Source organism: Metopolophium dirhodum, chromosome 2 (assembly GCF_019925205.1).
Source record: "Metopolophium dirhodum isolate CAU chromosome 2, ASM1992520v1, whole genome shotgun sequence".
In the NCBI taxonomy this organism is placed as follows: domain Eukaryota; kingdom Metazoa; phylum Arthropoda; class Insecta; order Hemiptera; family Aphididae; genus Metopolophium; species Metopolophium dirhodum.
In genome coordinates, this window is record NC_083561.1 from 43,281,130 (window position 1) to 43,303,045 (window position 21,916).

General features: G+C 31.2%; 1 protein-coding gene and 2 pseudogenes across 1 annotated transcript; 2 read left to right on the top strand and 1 right to left on the bottom strand.

Moving 5' to 3' along the window:
• The first annotated feature begins 11,431 nt into the window (after positions 1 to 11,431).
• On the top strand, positions 11,432 to 16,058 carry LOC132938951 (uncharacterized; annotated as a pseudogene).
• A 450-nt stretch (positions 16,059 to 16,508) lies between these two features.
• Positions 16,509 to 17,396, top strand: LOC132939243 (trimethylguanosine synthase-like). Its single transcript, XM_061006317.1, has 4 exons — positions 16,509 to 16,626; positions 16,686 to 16,817; positions 16,905 to 17,209; positions 17,269 to 17,396. The coding sequence occupies exons 1-4, from the start codon at positions 16,575 to 16,577 to the stop codon at positions 17,368 to 17,370; spliced, it is 591 nt and encodes a 196-aa protein (XP_060862300.1). The 5' UTR covers positions 16,509 to 16,574; the 3' UTR covers positions 17,371 to 17,396.
• An 806-nt stretch (positions 17,397 to 18,202) lies between these two features.
• On the bottom strand, positions 18,203 to 18,952 carry LOC132939244 (holocytochrome c-type synthase-like; annotated as a pseudogene).
• Between the last annotated feature and the right edge of the window lie 2,964 nt (positions 18,953 to 21,916).

A 21,916-nucleotide genomic window follows, 5' to 3' on the forward strand; every position in this document is an offset into this window, starting at 1 on the left:
CTGGGTATTAAATTTAATGAAGGGAATATCATACATTTTAAGATTGACATAAATATTCGACAATCTTTCGAATAGAAATTTTAAAAATGTATTATCTTAGTGTTACCTACTATCTTATATACTTTAATTTTTATAATGAAAGTAGATTGCAGTTTAAGTACTTTTTATTTGTTTTATATTAATATTATCTTAACAGAACAACGCTCGGCAAAACTTACTTAAGTATGTGTCTGTATGTATGTGTGTCAGAACATCGGGTACATACTCAAACGAATGATCTTTTACGATTTTTAAGGGTGATAGCATGCCAAACACGAGTAGCAGCGTGCCATACTTGCTCAGCTCCAGTATGAACAGCATCCGGTCAAGGAGGCAGAGTACATGTTCAAATAATTCTAGTACTGGCATTCTGCAGCAACTAGGTTCCGGTGTGGTGAAACAGTTATCCACTTTGCAAAATCCGGTAAGAATATTTTTATAATATAATATAGGTACTATAGTGTTTCCTAAATTGAAACTATTATTATTTCAATATCGCTTGTATAAGTCGTCAAAATGAAACGGTACGTCGGGTGTTCTTCTTTGTTTTCCCCGCTAAATGTGGGAGCTGTGATATCAACTGCTGGTCTGGTGGTGATGGTATTCACACTGTTGTCATTATTCTTTGTATTTTGAAGTGTTGTCACATTCATTTGTAGAGCTGTTATATTCATCTGATTTGTATGAATATCTTTACTTTGCCGTGTTGTCGTTATTATTGTTTTAGTGTCCGTGTCATTAACGAGTTGTCGTAATGCTTCATGTTGGCTTTCTAGTTTTTCAAATTTTTCCTGTAGTAGTCGTGTAATATCTTCTAGTGTCTCTATTTTCTCCTCTAATTGTTGAATTTTTTGTGTATCTCCTCTATACGTACCCTGATTCCGTTTAGGTTTGTTGTTCGGACTCATTTTGCCTAATATTCAACAAACGCTGTTTTTAGTTGAGGTATTGTCCTTGTTATTCGATGTTCTCTTATGTCGTCGGAGAGCCACTAGTTGGGCGCCAGTTGAAACGGTACGTCTGGATAGACGGCCCGCGTCGTAAATGAATAATGCGGTTTTTTGGTAATCAAATATATCTATTGTTCATTAAATGCTTATTTGATATTTAATACAATATTGGGGCAGTAAAGCGTCGATGTGTGCCGACCAGACTTGAATAAGTGAGCCGGCACAATCGGGGGCGCTTGGGTATTGGTCGGGCACTCGCCGGACCCTATCTATACAACGGGATAATATTTTGAATATACAAATCAAAGCGTAGGCTGGGGAGCCGGCCGTCGTCGGTACAAACTTATGTCAAGCGGTATCCCGACGACGAACCTGGCCCGGGTCGGACAACTTAGTCAAGTGCCGAAGTCAGGTCGGTGGTGGCCCTAAAAAGGGCCATTTTGTGGTATATCGCCGGAAGTCGAGTTGTCCGTTGATCCCGGGTGCTGGGATGGTCCGACGACGGGCAGTGATTGGTCGGTGTCGTCGTTGATATGGATTTCACGCTGTTGAACGGCACCCACGTAGAATATTGGTACAATAGTCGATTGACAGGTTTGCACGATCTCATGTTGTTGAACTAAGCCCGCAGCCGGATAGCGGAGTCTCGTCGTTGGTTGATTGTTAAATGATGTTTGCAGCCGCGTATCGGCGTGGTCATCAATTGTCAGCGGTCGAATAATGCTTGCAGCCGGGAATTGGCGTTGTCGTCGGGCTTCAACGGCCGGACGATGCTTGCAACCGCGGGGCGGTGTTTCGTCGGTAGTCAGAGGTCGGACGACGCTTGCAGCCGTGGAACGGTGTGATCGTCGAGCTTCGGCGGTAGGACGATGTTTGCAACCGTGGAGCGGCGTTTCGTCTGCAGTCGGCGGTCGGTGTTGAGAGTCCTGGTCTTCTGGCTGTCGGAACGTTTCTTGTAGATGTTGACAGTTTGAAGGTTTGGAATAGACTGACTAAGTTACTTTGCTTTGCTTTGAAAGGGATGGCTATGCCGTTTACTATTCCAGGCTAATGCCTCTACTAGTGGATGGAAATTAAGAAGAAATGGTTAGATTTATCGGTCTGCCCAAGAGAGTGGGTAGGGTTTCAATTTACGTTTAGTATTTGGGGGAGGGTGTGTTTTACCTAGAAGTCGGATGTAAGTATGATTCGAGAAAGAATTTTTGTAGAACATTGATTTGGTTTGGGAACGAATGGAGTTTTGAATAGATTTGAAATTTGTCGATTTTAGAAGGACCGAATTTTTAACGATAGTGGGTAAACCCGTTATCGTGCGAATGCCGATGTTTTGAACAGATTCGATACGTCTCCAATGTGAGGGACCGATGAAAGGAGCCCAAGAGGGGCCAGCATATGAAAGAATTGGAGAGACGTAGAGTTTTAGAATATTGAGCTTTGAAGATTTTGGGACAGGGCTAGAACGGTTGAGAATGGGGTAAAGAATTCCGCGGACGCGAGTGGCTTTTTTGGTGATGTCTTGAACGTGTTTGTCGAAGGTGAGTTTGCGTCCTATTGTAACGCCGAGGTATTTGGCATGATTGGACCAAGTCACTGGATGGTTGTCGAGTAGTAGTGGTGGGATGTGAGTAGTATTGGAACGTCCGAAAAGAATACCTATTGTTTTGGTAGGGTTTATTTTGATTTTCCAGCGATGAAACCATGTGGTAGCTAGGTTGAGTTGGTGTTGTAATTGTATGGCTGCGCGTTTCGGGTTTTTGTCGAAAGTAAAGAACATAGTGTCGTCAGCGAATAGTGAGAGGTGAGCTTTAGGAGTTGTTGGTATGTCGTTAATGTAAGTCAAGTAGAGAGTAGGTGAAAGGCAGGATCCTTGAGGGACGCCTGCGAGTATGTGTCTGGTGGACGAGAATGAGTCTTCGATTTTTGTGACAAAAGTGCGGTCAGTGAGAAAGGATTCGATGATTTTAACGATTTCAGTCGAGATGTTGAGTTGGGACAGTTTGTAGAGGAGGCCGACGTGCCAGACCCGGTCGAAGGCTTTTTCTACGTCAAGGAAAATGGAGGCGGTGTTAACGTTTTTGTTAAAGTTCTGACTAAGTTGGTGAGTAAGTTTGGTCAGTTGTAGAGTGGTAGAGTGTTCAGGTCTGAAAGCAAATTGTTCTGGGCGGATTTTGTCTCGAAGATTGGTTTGAAGGTGAGAGAGGATGATTCGTTCGTAAATTTTTGATATTGAGGAGAGTAGAGCGATGGGTCGGTAATTTTCGGGAAGTTTGTGATCTTTACCCGGCTTAGGGATGGAAATTATTACTGCTTTTTTCCAAGCACGTGGAAAGTAGCAAATTCTGAGGGAGCAATTTATAACTTGTGTTAAGGAAAGTAGAATGTTATTCGGTAGAAATTTAAGAGCAGTGTTGGTGATGAGATCGACACCAGGGGCTTTCTTTTTGCGGAGGTTGTTTATGATTTTTTGGATTGTGCCAGGGGTGGTGAATAAATTAGATTTGGTGATACTTATGTTTCGAAGTAAGTTGGAGTGGGCAGAAACTTCTGGAAGGTCGGGACCAGGGTTTGGTTGGAATTGGAGTTCGAGAGAGTCAGCTATCAGCTCGGCTCGATCGATGGCCGGAAAAACTAGACCGTTGGGGCCGGTGAGAGGGTGGGATGCAGGACGTTTGTGGAGGAGACATTTGTTTAGTTTGTATATAGAGCCGTCCTGATGGTCAAGAGAATTAAGAAAAATGTCCCACTGGTCAGTTTTGTGAGTTTCGAGTAAAGTTCTGATTAGTGAGATTTTGGCGTTAAGTTGACGTTTGGTAGTCGGGTCACGGTTTCTTTGCCATTGACGGCGTAATTGGTTTTTTTCCGTTATTTCAAGTTTTATGTAGTCAGGTAGTAAAAAGGAAGAGTTTTTGTGTTTAGGGGTAAATACGCTAGCTTCGATCGCGTGTTGTATGTTTTTGGTGAGAGTATCAATTGCCAAGTCGATTGACTCACTGTTGATGGTCGGTCGTTCAGTTGGGTTTGGTAAGTTGGATAGAATTGTCTTGTATTTTGTCCAGTTAATGAAGCGGTTAGTCGTTGGAGGGGACGATGATACCGGAGTACACAAGGTCTCCAGAAGGATAGGGTTGTGGTCAGAAGATAGCTCGTTGAGGTTGTCGATTTGAGTAGGATAAGGTAGTCGAACGAGTGCGATGTCAAGTATGTCAGGTCTGTATCTAGCGTTTGTCGGGAAGTGTGTGGGGGATGAGGGAGCAGTAATGGTATAGTCCGATTGTTGAACGTGGTCGAAAAGTGACTAAGTTATCGAAACCGTCCGGTATATATACCCTTTTCGATAACTTAGTCCGTCGCTGATTGGTTCATGCTTTGCTTGTAACAAATGAACACCACACCGTTGTATTGTCGTTTGCCTTTACTCGGTGTGGTTTTCATCTGTCAAAATGTTCCTTTTTAACCATTCGTTTGTTTGTTTTGATAAAACCCTTTTATTATGTAATGGGTATGTTTATTCCGTAACAAAAATAATATTATACATAGGTATTCGAGATGCGTGAAACTCAAATACCAACAATAGTTCCGAGAGCGTATAGATACAAGTATACAATTCTCAGTTATAGATATTTATCTACTGAAGGTGAATGTATAATATAAAGTTTTACGTTAGTGCATATATTTATTTAAGGTATACAATGTAGTCTTGTGGGGTCAGTCTCGACGTGGTTAAGATACAGATGTAACGATCGTTCATCTTCCTAAAATGCAAGTTTGGTATGAAAATAATCGAACTAATCAGTATTGGAACGAATACAGAATTTGAAGGTGATTTGAGATTTCTGTACCAGTTATAAAACGATCGGGTAAATGAAATAAAATAAATCGTTTTAGCAAAAATCTTAAGTCAAAAATTGTTTAGAATCTAAACTTTAGATACTATGCAGGAAACTTGTTTAGATATCTAAAAAAATATTTTTGGCATAGTCTATCGATAGTGTATAATATTTTAGGCCGTTAGGGGAAATTTTATTAAATTAAGAAATTATAGCACATGGCATGAGCATCTTATAGGTACAATGGCATAGATCTAGTAAGCGATGTAAAAAATAAAGTTATATGTACATATTATATGAGTTTTATTTAAAGATAATCACAAACTAAAAAAAAAAATGATTTTATATTTGTGTGATTTCAGTATCACTCTGGTCGTCTTCTTCAGACCGTGACAAGTGCTTATACACGGTTAAAAGTAGGCAAAACTTATGAAACCCAAGAATCACATGTTCGTTAGTTCCAGTAATTTTCCAGAACGCCTGATAAACGTAAAGAAATCCTAGATTTTCCAATTATCCATATTATATTATTACTTAATATATTTTCAATAAGACTAAGAGAGATTCAGACAATTCACTTTTAATTTATTTTGTACTTACATAAATGTAGGACAAGCTCAACATCGATAACCACGATACTTCCCATTAAAAGTCGAGCTGGGTTTCACCATACCGAGTATAGTTCCGACTACCAAATATATTCAACTATATAGTATATAACGTGTCCCCAACATTTTGTTACCTACATCCTATAAGTGTACGGAAAACGAAACAACACCTCGTAAAGTTTTTATGGTTAATATAGGTAGTTCAACCTTTGGGTGATGTGTTACCAATATTTTGTTCAATATAATATAGAACTCAACACAAAATGGTATAGTGGGAATCTGGCTTAAGCCAGGAAAACGTGGTCGTCAGTCGTTGTTGCTTTTTCCTCCGCTTCCACCGTATGACTCTTAATCAAAGTAACTTCGCGTCATCGCAAGTATAATTATAGCCTATAGGGGTTCAAGGTATTATAAAAAGTTGTGCCATTGTGAACATCTTTGATTAATATCCTATAATATGTGTATTCATATTATAATACATATATTATATAATATATTCTTGAATTCTTGACACAACACATTGTCAGGCTGGTGATTTTTTTAACACGGGATAGTTGGTTTTGACTGCAGATTGGCTTAAATATGTATAATTATATAATAATATATTTATTAAATTTAATAAAACAAACGCTAACCCCTTTATAATAACCCTATAATAAAGTAATGTATTAGGTAGATGAAAAATAAAACCTCGACAAAGATACCTAATTAGCGATATTAGTTGATGTAATAACAGACAATTTAAAAATAATAATTATAAAATAAAATATAGTGTATTAGAACTTTAAGTGACTCATAGATATCATATTTAATTGATCTGAAAAGAAATCAAAGTCAGCATGATAATTATTACATAAGGACATGGCTCTGACAAGTGGGATTTTTTTTTAAGTTAGTTGTATGAGATAAAATGTAAAAAGTGGGAAAAATCTGTGATAATAATAATATGCTTTAAACCAGGGCTTGCATTTGAAAAAAAAATTCCGTTTTACGTTATTTACAATTAAAACGTTACACAATTTTTTCGTTTATCGTTATTCAGAATTAAAACGTTACACAATTTTTGCGTTTATCGTTATTCAGAATTAAAACGTTATACAATTTTTGCGTTTATTGTTATTCAGAATTAAAACGTTATCCAAGTTTTGAATTTATTATTATTAAGAATAAAAACGTTATTTTACCCAACATTTTCCAACAATCCAGTAAATAATTTACTACTTAATTTTTTTCCACATCGTTACCAGAAAATTATAATTTATTATTTTATTAATATTCAATATTGGTATAAATGGTATTCTATATACCAAACACCTAGGTATTTTATATAATTACGTTGGTACCTATACTATACCAATTATTATTTAATATTTTAATTTAATAAATTACCTAGGAATTATATAAAATCACTACACATTATATTACCTATAATAGCAAAAATAAAACCATTAATTATTATTGTTTTAAATGTATTATACATTTATACCTAATTGATCATCAATCATTATTACTTATTTATAGTTTTATAAGTGTTAGAATTATATAGTCATTTTTACAACATTTCATTTTATGTAAATATCATTTAAAATTAGACAGTAATTTATGTTTTACACATTTGCACTGATTAGTTTGACATATACCTGAAATGTACATGAAATACATTACCTGAAATGTATTTATACCTTGCTACAATTGCCTAATAAATTATAGAAATATTTAGTATAGACTATAATATTATAGTATTCCTATTACTATATACACAAATAATGGAATAAATACTAACACCAATATGTAAGTAAATAGTAATGTATTCAAGTATATATATGATACTACCCATGATAGCGTTATTGTTTTAATATTTAGCTAGGTAATATAAATAAAACGGATGTTTTAATAACAGTATACTAAGAGGATCGCAATAGTACAGACTACAGAGTAGACAAAGTACAGAGTGAATAGTGAATACAAAATAAGTCTATACTTCTACAGCGCAATTATCGGGGCATTATTAATCATTATTAATAATAATAATAATATTTAATAATATTAGTATAATAATAATTATTATTATTATTATACTAGGTATTAGCTATTGACAATTCAGTTTAAAAGTTATCAATAACTCCAAAAAAATGCGGGTAGGTAATGTCCCAGATACGGAATATAATATAATCAATTCTTAGATTTTTTTCTAAGACAAAAATAAATAGCATGAAATAAAATATATTTCTACGAAACCAATATACCTTATTATTTACGCATAGAACAAATATTTCATATTCGTGAAAACGCATAGACGTTTTAAAAAAAAAAATTGTGATTTAATATACTTATTAATATAATATAAGATTTATCACGCGATGGCACGCATTTCAGTTTATTAGGAGTGGTCAAAAGTTTTTACAACTGAAACAAAAAACAGATCGCTTTGCTCTCGACCTAATTTCCACTTACATTTTCATCTTAATACAATTCCCAATTTACATAACTTTATGCATGCCAAAAATAGCCTAGTTTTATAACAAAAAAGACGTAGAGGAACTAAATAATTATGGTACCTACCGCAATAGGGTCGATTTATACTTTTCTATAAAAATTTAACTGCAATATGCAAACCGAACAACAATTATTAGATATGTATAATTTGGTTTGGTATGAACCAAACTGAACCCTGCTAGTTTTATTGAAAAATTGAACGATTTGTAATAATATTACTACTTATTATACCATTGGTATATTAAGGTATATAAGAAACGTTATACAATGCACTATAAAAATATTAATTTAATGTTTTCTTTGTTATTTTCAGTACCAACTGTTTAGCGGCAACAAGTGAAAAGTCGTACTCAACTTATTGCTTAAATTTTACTGAACGGTCCGACGTCCCGTTTAAGTCTCTTTACTTAACCTAACCTAACCTATGTACAGCTGTTCCGCCAAACTCGAAACTGTAGTATTGTACATCTATCAACAACACCATCATATTACAGCTAGAAATCGTCAACAATTATTATTACTACTATATTATTAATGTCATAATTCTTAAGTTTCATTATATTCATAATTTATTCTTGTTCGTTAAGTGTGATTTGTTTGTTGTTGTTTTTTTCGGTCTCTTCAACGAACCGAGTTATATGTTTATTGTATTATTATTATTATTATATTAGATACTATACGGTGTGTTCAAGCTAAGAGATAGTCTAAATATTTCATTTTGGTGACCTTGAATTTAAATGCAGTTTTCTGGAGGTAAAAGGTTGTATCAAAATACACGTTAGGAGACAATTTAAAATTTTGGAATATTTTGGTACGCACATGCGCAGTATAACCTAACTTAATTTTTTTGCAAACAGCTAATTTTTTTTTCGGATGGAATTTTTGTTTTAAACAATTTTTGTATAAAAAATTTTTATCTAATTACAAAATTAATAAAGATAAAGCTAATATTTTCGAATAATCCGAAATTGTTTACTAAATTTTAAACATTTTCATTTAAATTCATTTTTTTATTTTTAATTAGATCGACATAAACTTGAGTCAATTTTGATTTTATTGCCAAAGTTTTGTCAAAATTATTTTTTAAAAAGATAGGGCTGCCCAAATATTGTTTTAAAAATATATGGCTCTATTAAAAAAGTACAATGTTCTTGTAGATGAACGTTTTGGCCTTTTGAGAGAGTTAAAAAGAAAATTAAAAAAAAATTTTAATGTTCCTATATAAATATGTGTATAGTTTAGCTACCACTTATAGCTTATCAAAAAAGTCTAGATTCAATCTAACGTTATGTGACAAATTTATTAATATGTACCTAATATAAAATTATAACACCAGCAAACTACAAGGAAACAAAAAAATGTTTCCTCCTTTGCCGAAGACTGTCCAACCATAATTGCTTACGTTTCTTGTTATATTTATAAAACATTTGCCTATCATAATTAATTTTAATAATAAATTGTCATAAATTATTGTTTTTTTATATTTACATATATTATTTAAAATATTTAACAAATTCCTAATGGAGAGTCGCCCCCCTAGAGTCTGCTGAAGCACACTGTATAGCATAAAAGGTACGATTATGTTTAAAGATATTTTATGCTAATTATTTCAATAACTCTTGTCTTAAAAGTACCTATAAAATAATCGGTATATAATTACAATGTTTGAATATTTGATATTATATAATTGTGTATATTAACTTCTAAGAAAGGAAAATGAAAAAAAAATACGTTTGCATATCCCGTATAAAATGATAATTGTCACGTTTTATCAAATACTTTTGTTTCGTTTAGTTATCTACGTCCCGTTGTCATTATTACATAGAACGGTATAACCTGCAGACTATCACTTAGTTTTTTACACATATCTTCATTTTAATAATTTAATACTTTTTGCTCAACGCATTTTTCTATCTTAATTATTTAATAATATATAGATATCAATTAAAATAATTTATTTATATATTCAGTTTTCAGGTACATGCGCACATTAAGTATCTCTATATTATGTATTTATTCATTTCTAGTCTACCTACCTACTCATAAAAATAAATAAAATTAATATTTAATATACTTATTAATATAATATAAGATTTATCACGCGATGGCACGCATTTCAGTTTATTAGGAGTGGTCAAAAGTTTTTACAACTGAAACAAAAAACAGATCGCTTTGCTCTCGACCTAATTTCCACTTACATTTTCATCTTAATACAATTCCCAATTTACATAACTTTATGTATGTCAAAAATAGCCTAGTTTTATAACAAAAAAGACATAGAGGAACTAAATAATTATGGTACCTACCGCAATAGGGTCGATTTATACTTTTCTATAAAAATAGAGTAGGAATCAACCATATCGTCGAATACCTATTATTATAATATTATTTATTTAAATATACACACTTACAGATAGTCCAGTGTTTATTAACAGTATGTTGATGAATCTTGAAAGAAAGACTGTACAACGTTCATTTTGAACGGGTTCATTAGCCATTGTTTTTGGTGTAGGAATTTTCATTGATTTCGACGACCTATCGTAGTTGAGCATATCCAACGGATCGACAAAGTCGTCTTCAGAACATTTTATGGTATACTCACTAGAAAAACACAAAACCAAAACGGTGATAGAAATAACTCTCATTGTAATTTGTAATACCTTTACAAGGTAATAATAATAATAACGATAATTTTATAATTTTGCTACAAAACCGTATTACAATGAAGGAACGACACGACTATGGGTCAAACAAACTGACAATGACATTGTCTCTAGATAAATATTGGATTTCCTCCATAGTCCAAATATTATTTATTATTTAATCCTCAAAATTGATAATAACCATATATGTATATATATACACAGTTCTATGAATCTATGATAATAATTCCCGCCGTTATTTAAATAACAATCATAAGATATATAAATAAAAATTTGTAATGATTGTACATTTGTACTTGGATATTGACATATTGGTTATAAGTGTTATAACTAATTTATAAGCAGTATTACATAATATGTATATTAGTAAATAATGCATATTGTTATTTTATTATCGTTTGACATAATTTATAACACTGAACACTATTATAATATTAAAGTTCGGATTTTGTAGGCATTCGCGTTTTTATTATAATGGTCTAAGACGAAGTTACATCAGCTATATGTCATTTTATTATTATACTTACAATACAATGCATGCAGTTTTGTTTTGCTTTTTAAGTTATCATTTTTTGAAATACTTTTTTGTGATTTTTTTCTTTTGAGTAAGTATACTTGTAAGATTTTTAGTACCTTGTATAATCTGATTAAATAAATCCGGCACGCAACCAATACAATCTATTCTATTAATTTAATAATACCCACACAAAACGGAACAATTACTTAAACAAGCTACATGTAAAATAGGTTGGAAGCGTTGGTATTGAATATAGAAATGTTGGGTTTAAAACGCTTGAAACTGTATCTGCGAAGATTTAATAACTTTAATTCAAGGAATCCTGGAAGATATGACATCAGAAGAGATGGTCTATTTAAAATTCACGCCCATTGGTTTTTGTTGATGTCGAAAAAAAAATTATAATATAGGTAAGTAGATAATCAATAACAAAAAATCCACTCTGTACTACTACCATTATAATATTATTAATTAGTTTATTTGCATATTTGTATCTACGTATTTGGTATTTAATTTAATTGCGCCTGTACTCTATGCCTTTGGATAAAATCTTTTATTGAAATATGATTACAAATAAATTATTAAATAAAGAATAATATTTTGTTTTTATAATTACAAAATGTGTAGGTTAAATTTAATTAGGTTTACATAGTATAATTTACACATATCATAATATTATAATATGTGTGCAATAATTCCGCATGCTGGTTAACATTGTTTATGTATAATATTAGGTATATTATATTATATTAGCATAGTAGGGTACTATAAATAATATAGGTAGGTTACCTATAAAGTAGCACTGTAGCTGGACACTTCACTTATACTCTCAATATAGATGATATTCGTTCAAAATACCTACCTATTTTGGTTCTTTTTATAGACATTTGAAATGTGCTATAGATTTTTTCGATTCAATATTCTAGCCTTACACTTTTACGGTTAAAATATTAATACTGGCTAAATGCGGCCCGCAGTTGTTGGGTTGTCGTTATATATCGTGCGTGCATGGCGACCGCCACCTATATCATTATTTATTTACTTAATTTTGACATTATTGTTATTATTTTTACGCCGCGCATAAACCCGCTGCAGATATTGAAACTACGAACGAAACTGAGCCAACACGAACACACAAAATAATTGTCTTCGCTAAACACAGTTATGCCGTATAGTGAATCCATATCTATGAATCGGATTATTCCGAAACCAAAAGGCTCTCCGAAATGGAGAAGACCTAAGCCGTCTGCCGACAACAATCGTCTTACGGAAAAGCCGAATTTTACTGAGCTAACACGAACACACAAATTGTCTTCGCTAAACACAGTTATGCCGTATAGTGAATCCGTATCTATGAATCGGATTATTCCGAAACCAAAAGGCTCTCCGAAATGGAGAAGACCTAAGCCGTCTGCCGACAACAATCGTCTTACGGAAAAGCCGAATTTTACTGAGCTAACACGAACACACAAATTGTCTTCGCTAAACACAGTTATGCCGTATAGTGAATCCGTATCTATGAATCGGATTATTCCGAAACCAAAAGGCTCTCCGAAATGGAGAAGACCTAAGCCGTCTGCCGACAACAATCGTCTTACGGAAAAGCCGAATTTTACTGAGCCAACACGAACACACAAATTGTCTTCGCTAAACACAGTTATGCCGTATAGTGAATCCGTATCTATGAATCAGGATATTCCGAAAGCAAAAGGCTCTCCGAAATGGAGAAGACCTAAGCCGTCCGCCGACAAGACTCGTCTTACGGAAAAGCCGAATTTTACTGAGCCAACACGAACACACAAATTGTCTTCGCTAAACACAGTTATGCCGTATAGTGAATCCGTATCTATGAATCAGGATATTCCGAAAGCAAAAGGCTCTCCGAAATGGAGAAGACCTAAGCCGTCCGCCGACAAGACTCGTCTTACGGAAAAGCCGAATTTTACTGAGCCAACACGAACACACAAATTGTCTTCGCTAAACACAGTTATGCCGTATAGTGAATCCGTATCTATGAATCAGGATATTCCGAAAGCAAAAGGCTCTCCGAAATGGAGAAGACCCAAGCCGTCCGCCGACAAGACTCGTTTTTTGGAAAAGCCGAATTTTACTTCGCGTACCGGAAAACTGGTCGATGTGTTGTACGGGCGCCGTCACTGCAACCCCAGAGACGACATAACTCTGCTGTGCACTTACTTCGAAGCAAATAAAAGGTACTTACATATTATTCTTAACAGGAATATTGGAAACAATTTTTATTATTTTCAACACCTTATGTGTCAGGGGTGACTCCAGAGATTTGTATTGGTTGGGCTAAGTCATAACTTTCAGAAAACTATAATATGTTTATTTTTACAAAAATGTACAATTTTTTAGAAATATGATCTTGGGGGATTACGGCCTCTGATACGTATAATTTGATCGGTTGAGTAAACAGATATTTTTTAATTGAGGAGAGATTTATTCAAGCAACTGATACAAGTTCTTAAAATAAAATAATCAGGTAGAAATTATGTTAATAGACATTTATTTAAAGTAATGGTTTTTTTTTTGGAAAAGTTTGGAATTTGGAGGTGAGCTTCTCCTTGACTCTTTCCCCGCAGAACTACACTTCTAATTTACATCTATTTTGCAGTTTTAAATATTTTGTCTGAGTTATCTGCATAGTTAGCTGTACCTATACTAGCGGCTTTTAAAATAATAAAAAAATAAAAATATTTTGTTCTACATTTTTATAGGCACGAAAGACTTCCAAAGGGGTCGAAATCATTTGTAAAAAATGAAACCTCTAATGTTAACTTCTATTCAGATAAACGCAAACGTCGTACTACTAATATTGAAAACGAACCAAGCTACATGTTGTAAGTAATATTTATAATTAATTTTGTTTAAATAATTTTAATTGAATAAAATGACTTTAAAAATAATGATGTAGGTATACGATTTTACAATACAGCAATATTAAGTATGAAAACATGCTAAAATGACTATTCGATCATTTTTTAAAATAGTTTTTCTTTTCAAAAATGTATACATTTTTACCGTTTATCATAATTTATAATATAATATTATGTTGATTATTGATGCATTAACGAGTATATGGACTATGGTTATTATTGCCAAATAAATCTATACTCAGACCAAAATTTAATAGGTACATTAATTGTGTATAGGTATTGTCTAAGGCGGAATCGTATGGGATCAACCAAATGTTCCGCTTTACAGAATAAAACCGAACAATTTTGGATTATTAAATTCGATTCTAAATTGTATGTAATGTTATTATTATTCCTTTTACATAATTATAGTTTATCATATTTATAATTTTAATTTTAAATGTAGGTATTGATTAATTTTTAATTGTTGCAGACTTTTTCAAATGTTCAAAGTTTTCATTCATATCTCGATAAGTTGATATTTTTCATTCAATTATAATCTTTTTTTTTGGCATTTTGATGTTTGAAAGAAACGTAACTATGTACAAAATAAACTGTTCGATGTAAAATTGTTAGTGCACAACTGTTTTTTCACAGCTACGAAAAATTTTATTATAAAAATAGATAGTACTATATGGTATAGGTACCTATATAATTTTCGGCTTTTGTTACACCCGCGCGTATCGTGTTTCCTGCAGTTTACTTATGCATATAGGCGCAAATTGACTAAAGTTTTTGGGGGGACTCAAGCCCCTCCCCATAGGCATTATTGCTTAGTACCATAGAATATAAAAATTAGTACTAATTACTAGATTTTGAACTGGGGGACTTAACCGACATTAGGAGGGACTAAGTCCCCCACAAGCCCCCCTCTATTTGCGCCAATGCAAGGTTTTTACTATTACGGGGCCTACAAAATCGTTCGGTTTTCAACTTTTAGAAAGGATCTGTTTTTTTTGGGTTCGACGTGCAGAATTCGAAGCTATAGGAACACACGCCGGGACCAAAGAACAATTCCTGATTCGATAGTTCATAGATATTCGTTTTATTCAGGTTCCGCTTTAGACAATTGTACTATAATATAATATTATATACCTACCGTTATTTTCAAACTAAATACTTACATAGTTTATTATGTATAATGAGTTGAGTTGTATATTAGTTATGAAGTTAACAGTCTGTTATATGAACACATAAACCAATCAAATGAGATTTGTGTTTAGTTTATATAAATTAAAAATAATATTATGGAAAGGCCGAAAATAATTGGCATTTTTAACAGTATTTATTAAATATTACTTTATAAAACAAGTACCTGCATGGCTGTATAGTATCTTACTGATGGTCTTATGATTTATTTTTTTTTTTGTTACAGACAACAGTACGATAAACCCTCGGAAAAAATTAATGCTGTTCTTAAAGATCTAGGTTTTGTGTGTAATAGTGATACAATGTATACATTTTATCCATCACAGATAAACTATTATAAAGACTCTCAAAAGCATATTACCAAATATGGTCAGAAAAGTTATTTTGCACCAAAACCAAAAGTAAATATATGTTTTGTTTATTTACTAAAATATATTAGTGATAGAAAAATTAAGACTGGTGGGTGTTTAGGTAACTAATTTTAACAATTTTTTTTATACAATAAAAATAGAAGTTTGGGACAAATTTAATATTTTAATTTGTAAGTTATTTAGTTATGAGTTTGATAATTTATATTAATACTACATATTTATAAGTGTATTGTTTATCTGATTTAAAGTAGAAATCAAAATATCAATAATTATAAAATATCAAAAACAATAATATTTCACCAATACTTATCATTATTTATTTAAACATCAAAATATAAACATACATTTTATCTAACAATTTTTAAATATTATGTTTTTATTTTAGAATTCAATAGGTAGTTCTGATGGATATAATCAAAACGGAAGACATCAAAAGCCGATTCGCTCTAAAACATACCCGGAAAATAATCGTTACAACAAAAATTACAAAATTGAAGTATGAAACATATTTAAATTAATATTACTTTTAATATTTATCTTTTTAGTTAGCTCTTGAGTATAATTTCAAAATTTTAATTCCATTTGTTGTGCAAATAATTAATCATCAACTATTTTATAGCTGAAATTTAATACACATTACGTTGTACAATAGTGTAAAATTCATAATATTTAGAACTTTCAGCAAGTTTATTTTTTTATAAATAATCTTTGTGTATTGAGTTAACTTTTTACCATGCAAGATTAATATGTATAAAATTATGCTCTGTTGTCTATATTATATTGAATGAAATTCTATAGCTTCTTGAAAAGTATTATATTATAGTATATTATTAAAATTAATTATGGAAAAAAGATGGTGTACAAGTACAAAGTTAAATAAATTTAGTTATTTATATGTATATTTTAGAATCATCATCAAAATTCAATAATTAAAAAGACTTACTCAAATCAATTGAATTGCCGAAAAAACACCAATAATCTTCATCAAGATAAACAGTTGCCTATTAAATACTGGTTAATGAGGCACTTGTTATTTACAAATTTTGATCGCGGTATTCTTTTGGACACAGGTAATTCAACTATTTTCTGTTTAAATCTTATGTTTTTAAACATTGTTTTATATTTACAGAGAGCTTCTATTCGGTCTGTCCGGAGGTATTAAGTTATCATATAGCAAAGCGTTGTAAAAATAACATAGTGTTGGATCCTTTTTGTGGAGCTGGTGGTAATATTATACAGCTAGCAAAAACATGCAAACGAGGTATTATTTTTACAATGTTACATAATATTTAACTTAAAAATTAAAATATATTAAAATAAAGATTTAAAAAAAACTATTTTTGTTTAGTTATAGCATGTGATATTGATCCAGATAAGATAAGATTAGCACGGCATAATGCTGAGATATATGGTGTTGCTCATAAAATTGATTTTGTAGTTGGTGACTTTTTTCAAATTTACCCAAAGTTAAAAGCAGATGTAGTATTTATGTCACCGCCATGGGGTGGACCAGGATATTCAATTGAAAAAAGCTACAGTTTAACGTCTATGTGTGACAATTATTTCGGGGGAGGTTTTGGTATTTTTGATATTGTTAAAACTATTGCGCCTAATATTGCATTTCATATGCCGAAAACCACAAATATATTAGAAGTAAGGCACATGATGTATGGTGTTAAATATAATCTAACCTTTATACTATAATTTTTCAGTGTATGTGGTTGGCAAATGATTTTGGTAAAGTGGAAATTCAGCAGAATATTATTAATGGAAGACTGAATTCAATCACAGCATTCTATGGAGACTTTCACTAAAGTATCTATGGAGACTTTCACTCAAGTAACTGACAGTTGTCAGCGAATTTTGAAAATATTCTTTGCAGTTTTTGATTATTTATATTTGATTATTAGAATAAAGTTATTTCCAAATTATTTCATTATTTTAACGAGTATTTTATTGTAACAAATTAATATAATTGTGCAACCATCATATATTTATTGATATATTATAAATATATAAAATGTATACACTGCTAATACAACAAAATTTTATGTTAAAAAACTATAGAAAATTAAAAATTATACCAGAGGTTGACATAATTTATACCAATTTTTGATTTTTAGTAACTAAATGTATTATTTTGATTGTCTCGTCAAAATAATAAAATAAAATAGATTTGGGTTACAAAATAAATGTTCCTATTCCAACTATTTTATTTTATTAAATATTAAAAAAAAAAAAATTTCAACTGAAAAGTAGTGTATTGTGAGAAGATGAATTTATATAATATAAATATTTTAATATATTTTTTAACTCATTGATATAAAATAAAATCATACATATTAAAACAATACAATTGCTGAAATTTAAAACTAAGTTTTATAGTTTATTGACTATTACATAAAACAAAGTTAACTCTGCGTATGTATACATTTCATTAAAAATATTTAATCAATAAAATCATTGAATTGAAAAAATAATATAATAACAAAATACCTAAAAATAATGTATTTGTAGTGCTAAAAAATACTATACTTACTAGTTTAGTTTTTATCTTGGTATCTTTTAAGGATTGAAATAGTTAACTTTTAATCAAGGAACCTACTATACACTATACAATAAAAAAAAAAAATGAATAATTTATATTCACACATTATCATTGCTTCTTAATTGTTATATTTTATTTGCAATATTTCTTTCCATTTCAGCTTCTTATCGCCATCTCCAATAAGCTGCCTAAAATTGAAATGTTCAAGTTAAATTATAAAGTTTTTTTTTAAATTTTGATTAAAAATATATTTACTTTTGAACAATCCCACACGCACCAAATGAATCTAAGGCTGGCCTTACATCCAAAACAGCCAGTTGATATTTATTTGGTGAATTATCTGTACTGTAATAATCAATAACATATCGTACTTCTTTACCACAACGGTCTACTATCCAATCATGTCTATCAAAAGGTAGTTCATATCCCATCCAATTTCGTATTTTTGCTCTTGGAGAAAAATGTTTAGCTTTACCACCAACGCTTTTCAACTTTGGATTCATACGTTCACTTGCGTGGAAAGCTTCCCATTTAAGTACCTCTCGCCAAGCAAGCTCATTGTTGATGTTGTGTATTTTAATTTTAACATCCATATCTTTTGGTGATAAATCATCGTCTTTCCGACGCCACCCTTTTCGTAACATTGCATTCCAAAACATCTAAACGATTTTCAAACAGTTTTTAGTAAAAAATATTGTATTATATAATTTTATTATTCGTTTTACTTGAGCTGACGGATACACCCAAAAGTCACACTCTCCTTCTGACTTAGGTATAGTAGATACTTCTCGTTCTGTTGGTAATAGAAATGGTTGATCCGGTGCTGGTTTTTGATTTGGAGGTGGCATCTATGAGTATAATACATAAATTATATAAAGATTTCATAATTGATTTTAAGTTATTAGGTATGATGAATGGTGAAGGTTAGATTAAGTACTGACAACCACTGTCGGACTGGCTCGAAAAGACCCAGTCCGCGATTTAGAAAAAAAGGCCTCCAACAGGCAAAAAAAGGCGAATGTTTTTTTTAGCCCAGAAAAAAGGTCGCTTCGCTCGCAATCCAATAATCATGTACATGGACAATTTTTTTTTCAATACATTGCCATCTTGCATAATATTTATCATACAGCCATATAGGCACAAATAACTAAATACGTACCTAACTAAAATTCAATCATTTGATATATTAACTGGTTTAACTAGAATTTATATTGAGCATATTCTCAAAAGTTATGACATTTTCTGCAGGTCCTAAGTAAATTGGTGACAAGATACCCATCAAACTGTTTTTATTATCAGACAGGGGAAATCCCATCTATCCAGACATCTAACCACCAAATTATGCCACTCGGGGGTAGCCCTATACTGGCTACACCACCTGTGACATCAAACATTATAAAGAAAAACACCGATTCGAATTGTGTCATATTGTGCACGAGTACAATAATTATCCAAAATATGCCTAAATAATTCAGTGATAATGCGAATACCAAGTCATACGCATAAGCTCGTATGAATTTAATATAATATTATTTAATAGTCACAACAATTTTACACTATTTAAAATCAATGATACATACCTATAACATATTTGTATATAGACAACTATTAAATTTATAGAATGATAATGATAATGTCATTATTTTAATAATTATTGAAAACTTCTCAAGATTGTAAACAAAAATGTTTCCTGATTTGAAAAAAAAAATTTATTTCATATTTCTATTTACTTTAAACGAATAATAATAATATTAATAGGTACGAAATCAAGGGCCAAGTCCGCAATTACGGACTAGCGGTCCGGACCAGTCACTCTGCTGACAACTGACAAGTATCCACAACTGAGAGTACAATTGATGTAATAGTTTTTAATAGCTAACAAAAAGAACAAATAGCGATTAAAAATAATTTCCTATATACTATCTAAGCTGAAAATAACGTCTATAGACAAATAGTAGATGAACGAAAAATTTAACTATAAATAGATATATTTACTATAAGCCAGGCAGTCTGTTTTGTATTTTTATAAATAAAAGTTATTCTCTCTCTCAAACAAAACTAAAATTAAGTCATTTTAATATTATAGACAAATAAGTACCAGGCAAAGTAGATTATTGAGCAATATGTACATTTAGGCAATTATAATACAGTCCGATTTTAATGGATATGTCAAAATTATATATTTGTCGGGCTATAAAGAATCAAGGCTGGGCATTAATGAGTTAAAAAGTTAATTTAATTTTAACTTTTTAACTTAACTTGTTACTTTTGGCTTTTCATTAACTTTTAACTGTTAACTTACTAAATTTCTTTCTTAATTAGCGTGAAATTAACGAGTTAATTTTACATTTTAAGAAGTGAGTTAAGTTAATTTATTTTGTTTTTAATTTTATAATTTTTCACTATTTCAGTCTATTTCGTTTTCATGTCAAAAAATATGTATCTTAAATTGTTTAAAGTTAAAAATGTATATCATTCAAATCTAACTTATATGGAAATACTGTAAGAAGTATTAACACTATATCCTATAATTGAGTTTTGGGTTGGAAAAAAATTAAGTACGCTAGCGTAACCGAGTGGCCGAGCGGTCTAAGGCGTCGGTTGCGACGCAGCCGGAGCCGGTTCGATTCCTTGGTCACGGGCGGCATTTTTCTTCGGGCAAGTCATGGTGTCCGGAGAGTAAGTGCCGCCATCCCCCACCCGGGCATGGCAGATACCTATGGGTGCCCAATCAAAAATTCTGTCAAACCCAAACACTCACGTGTAAAAACCCACCACTTCAAAACCCTACCACCACCACAATACAACCCTACTAACCAGCTAATGACCATAGATGCCGGGCTTAAGAATCAATAAAAAAAAAAAATATATTAACTATTTATGTATATTATATATTATGTTTTTGTGGAATATTAATTTAGATATATTTTAATATTAATAATATTGATTTCATTGTTAATATATTTATCATAATTTATTATAGATAATATTAATTTGTATTTAATTGTTTGTTTTATTTGTATCCATTATTAACAATATTATATAGGTATTGTTGTAAGCCCTCAACTGGGTTTAGCCAACTAGTACTTTCGAACTGAGACGTACATTACAACGTTGGTTAGGTTTCACTTAAATAAATTTACACACTTTTTAAAAAAATTATAATAATTATAATATTTATTATAGCCTAGTAGATTATTTTTTAAAATTTTAAATGTTTTGAACAAAGACTCATTCATTTGAAAAGGTTGTAATAACTTTCTAAAAATATTTAAATTTTAACAAGTACTTATTCAAAAATTCCCGTAAACGATGGATGACTTTGCAATCAAAATGTTTCTAAAAACCAGATTTACATAGCAGCCATTTTGAATTTTTATTTTTGGTATTTAAAATAAAAATAAAAAATATTATATTATACGTGTAGTCTTGTAGAGCAAGAGCCTATAAATTATATATAAAGGATTTTTTTTTTTTTAATATTGATTAGAACAACCGTTATATAGATAGTAAATTATAATGTTTTAAATACGCGGTATTTTTTTTTTTCATAACAGAGATTTAATATAATATTATTAGTCTATGAACAAAATCGGTGTTGTGATGGAAAATTATGATCCACACATTAATAACAAATAATAATCTTAGATTTAAATTATTTAAATTTAAAAAATATCATTTAATATGACGTATTAAGAGCGCAGTATTTGTTTTCTCTCTCTGGCCCACGCGCAACATAAACAAAACGCATTTACGAAAAATCATTTTTTCTATGCTTTTAAGTAATCTTAGAGTAAAATTACCTTTTACAA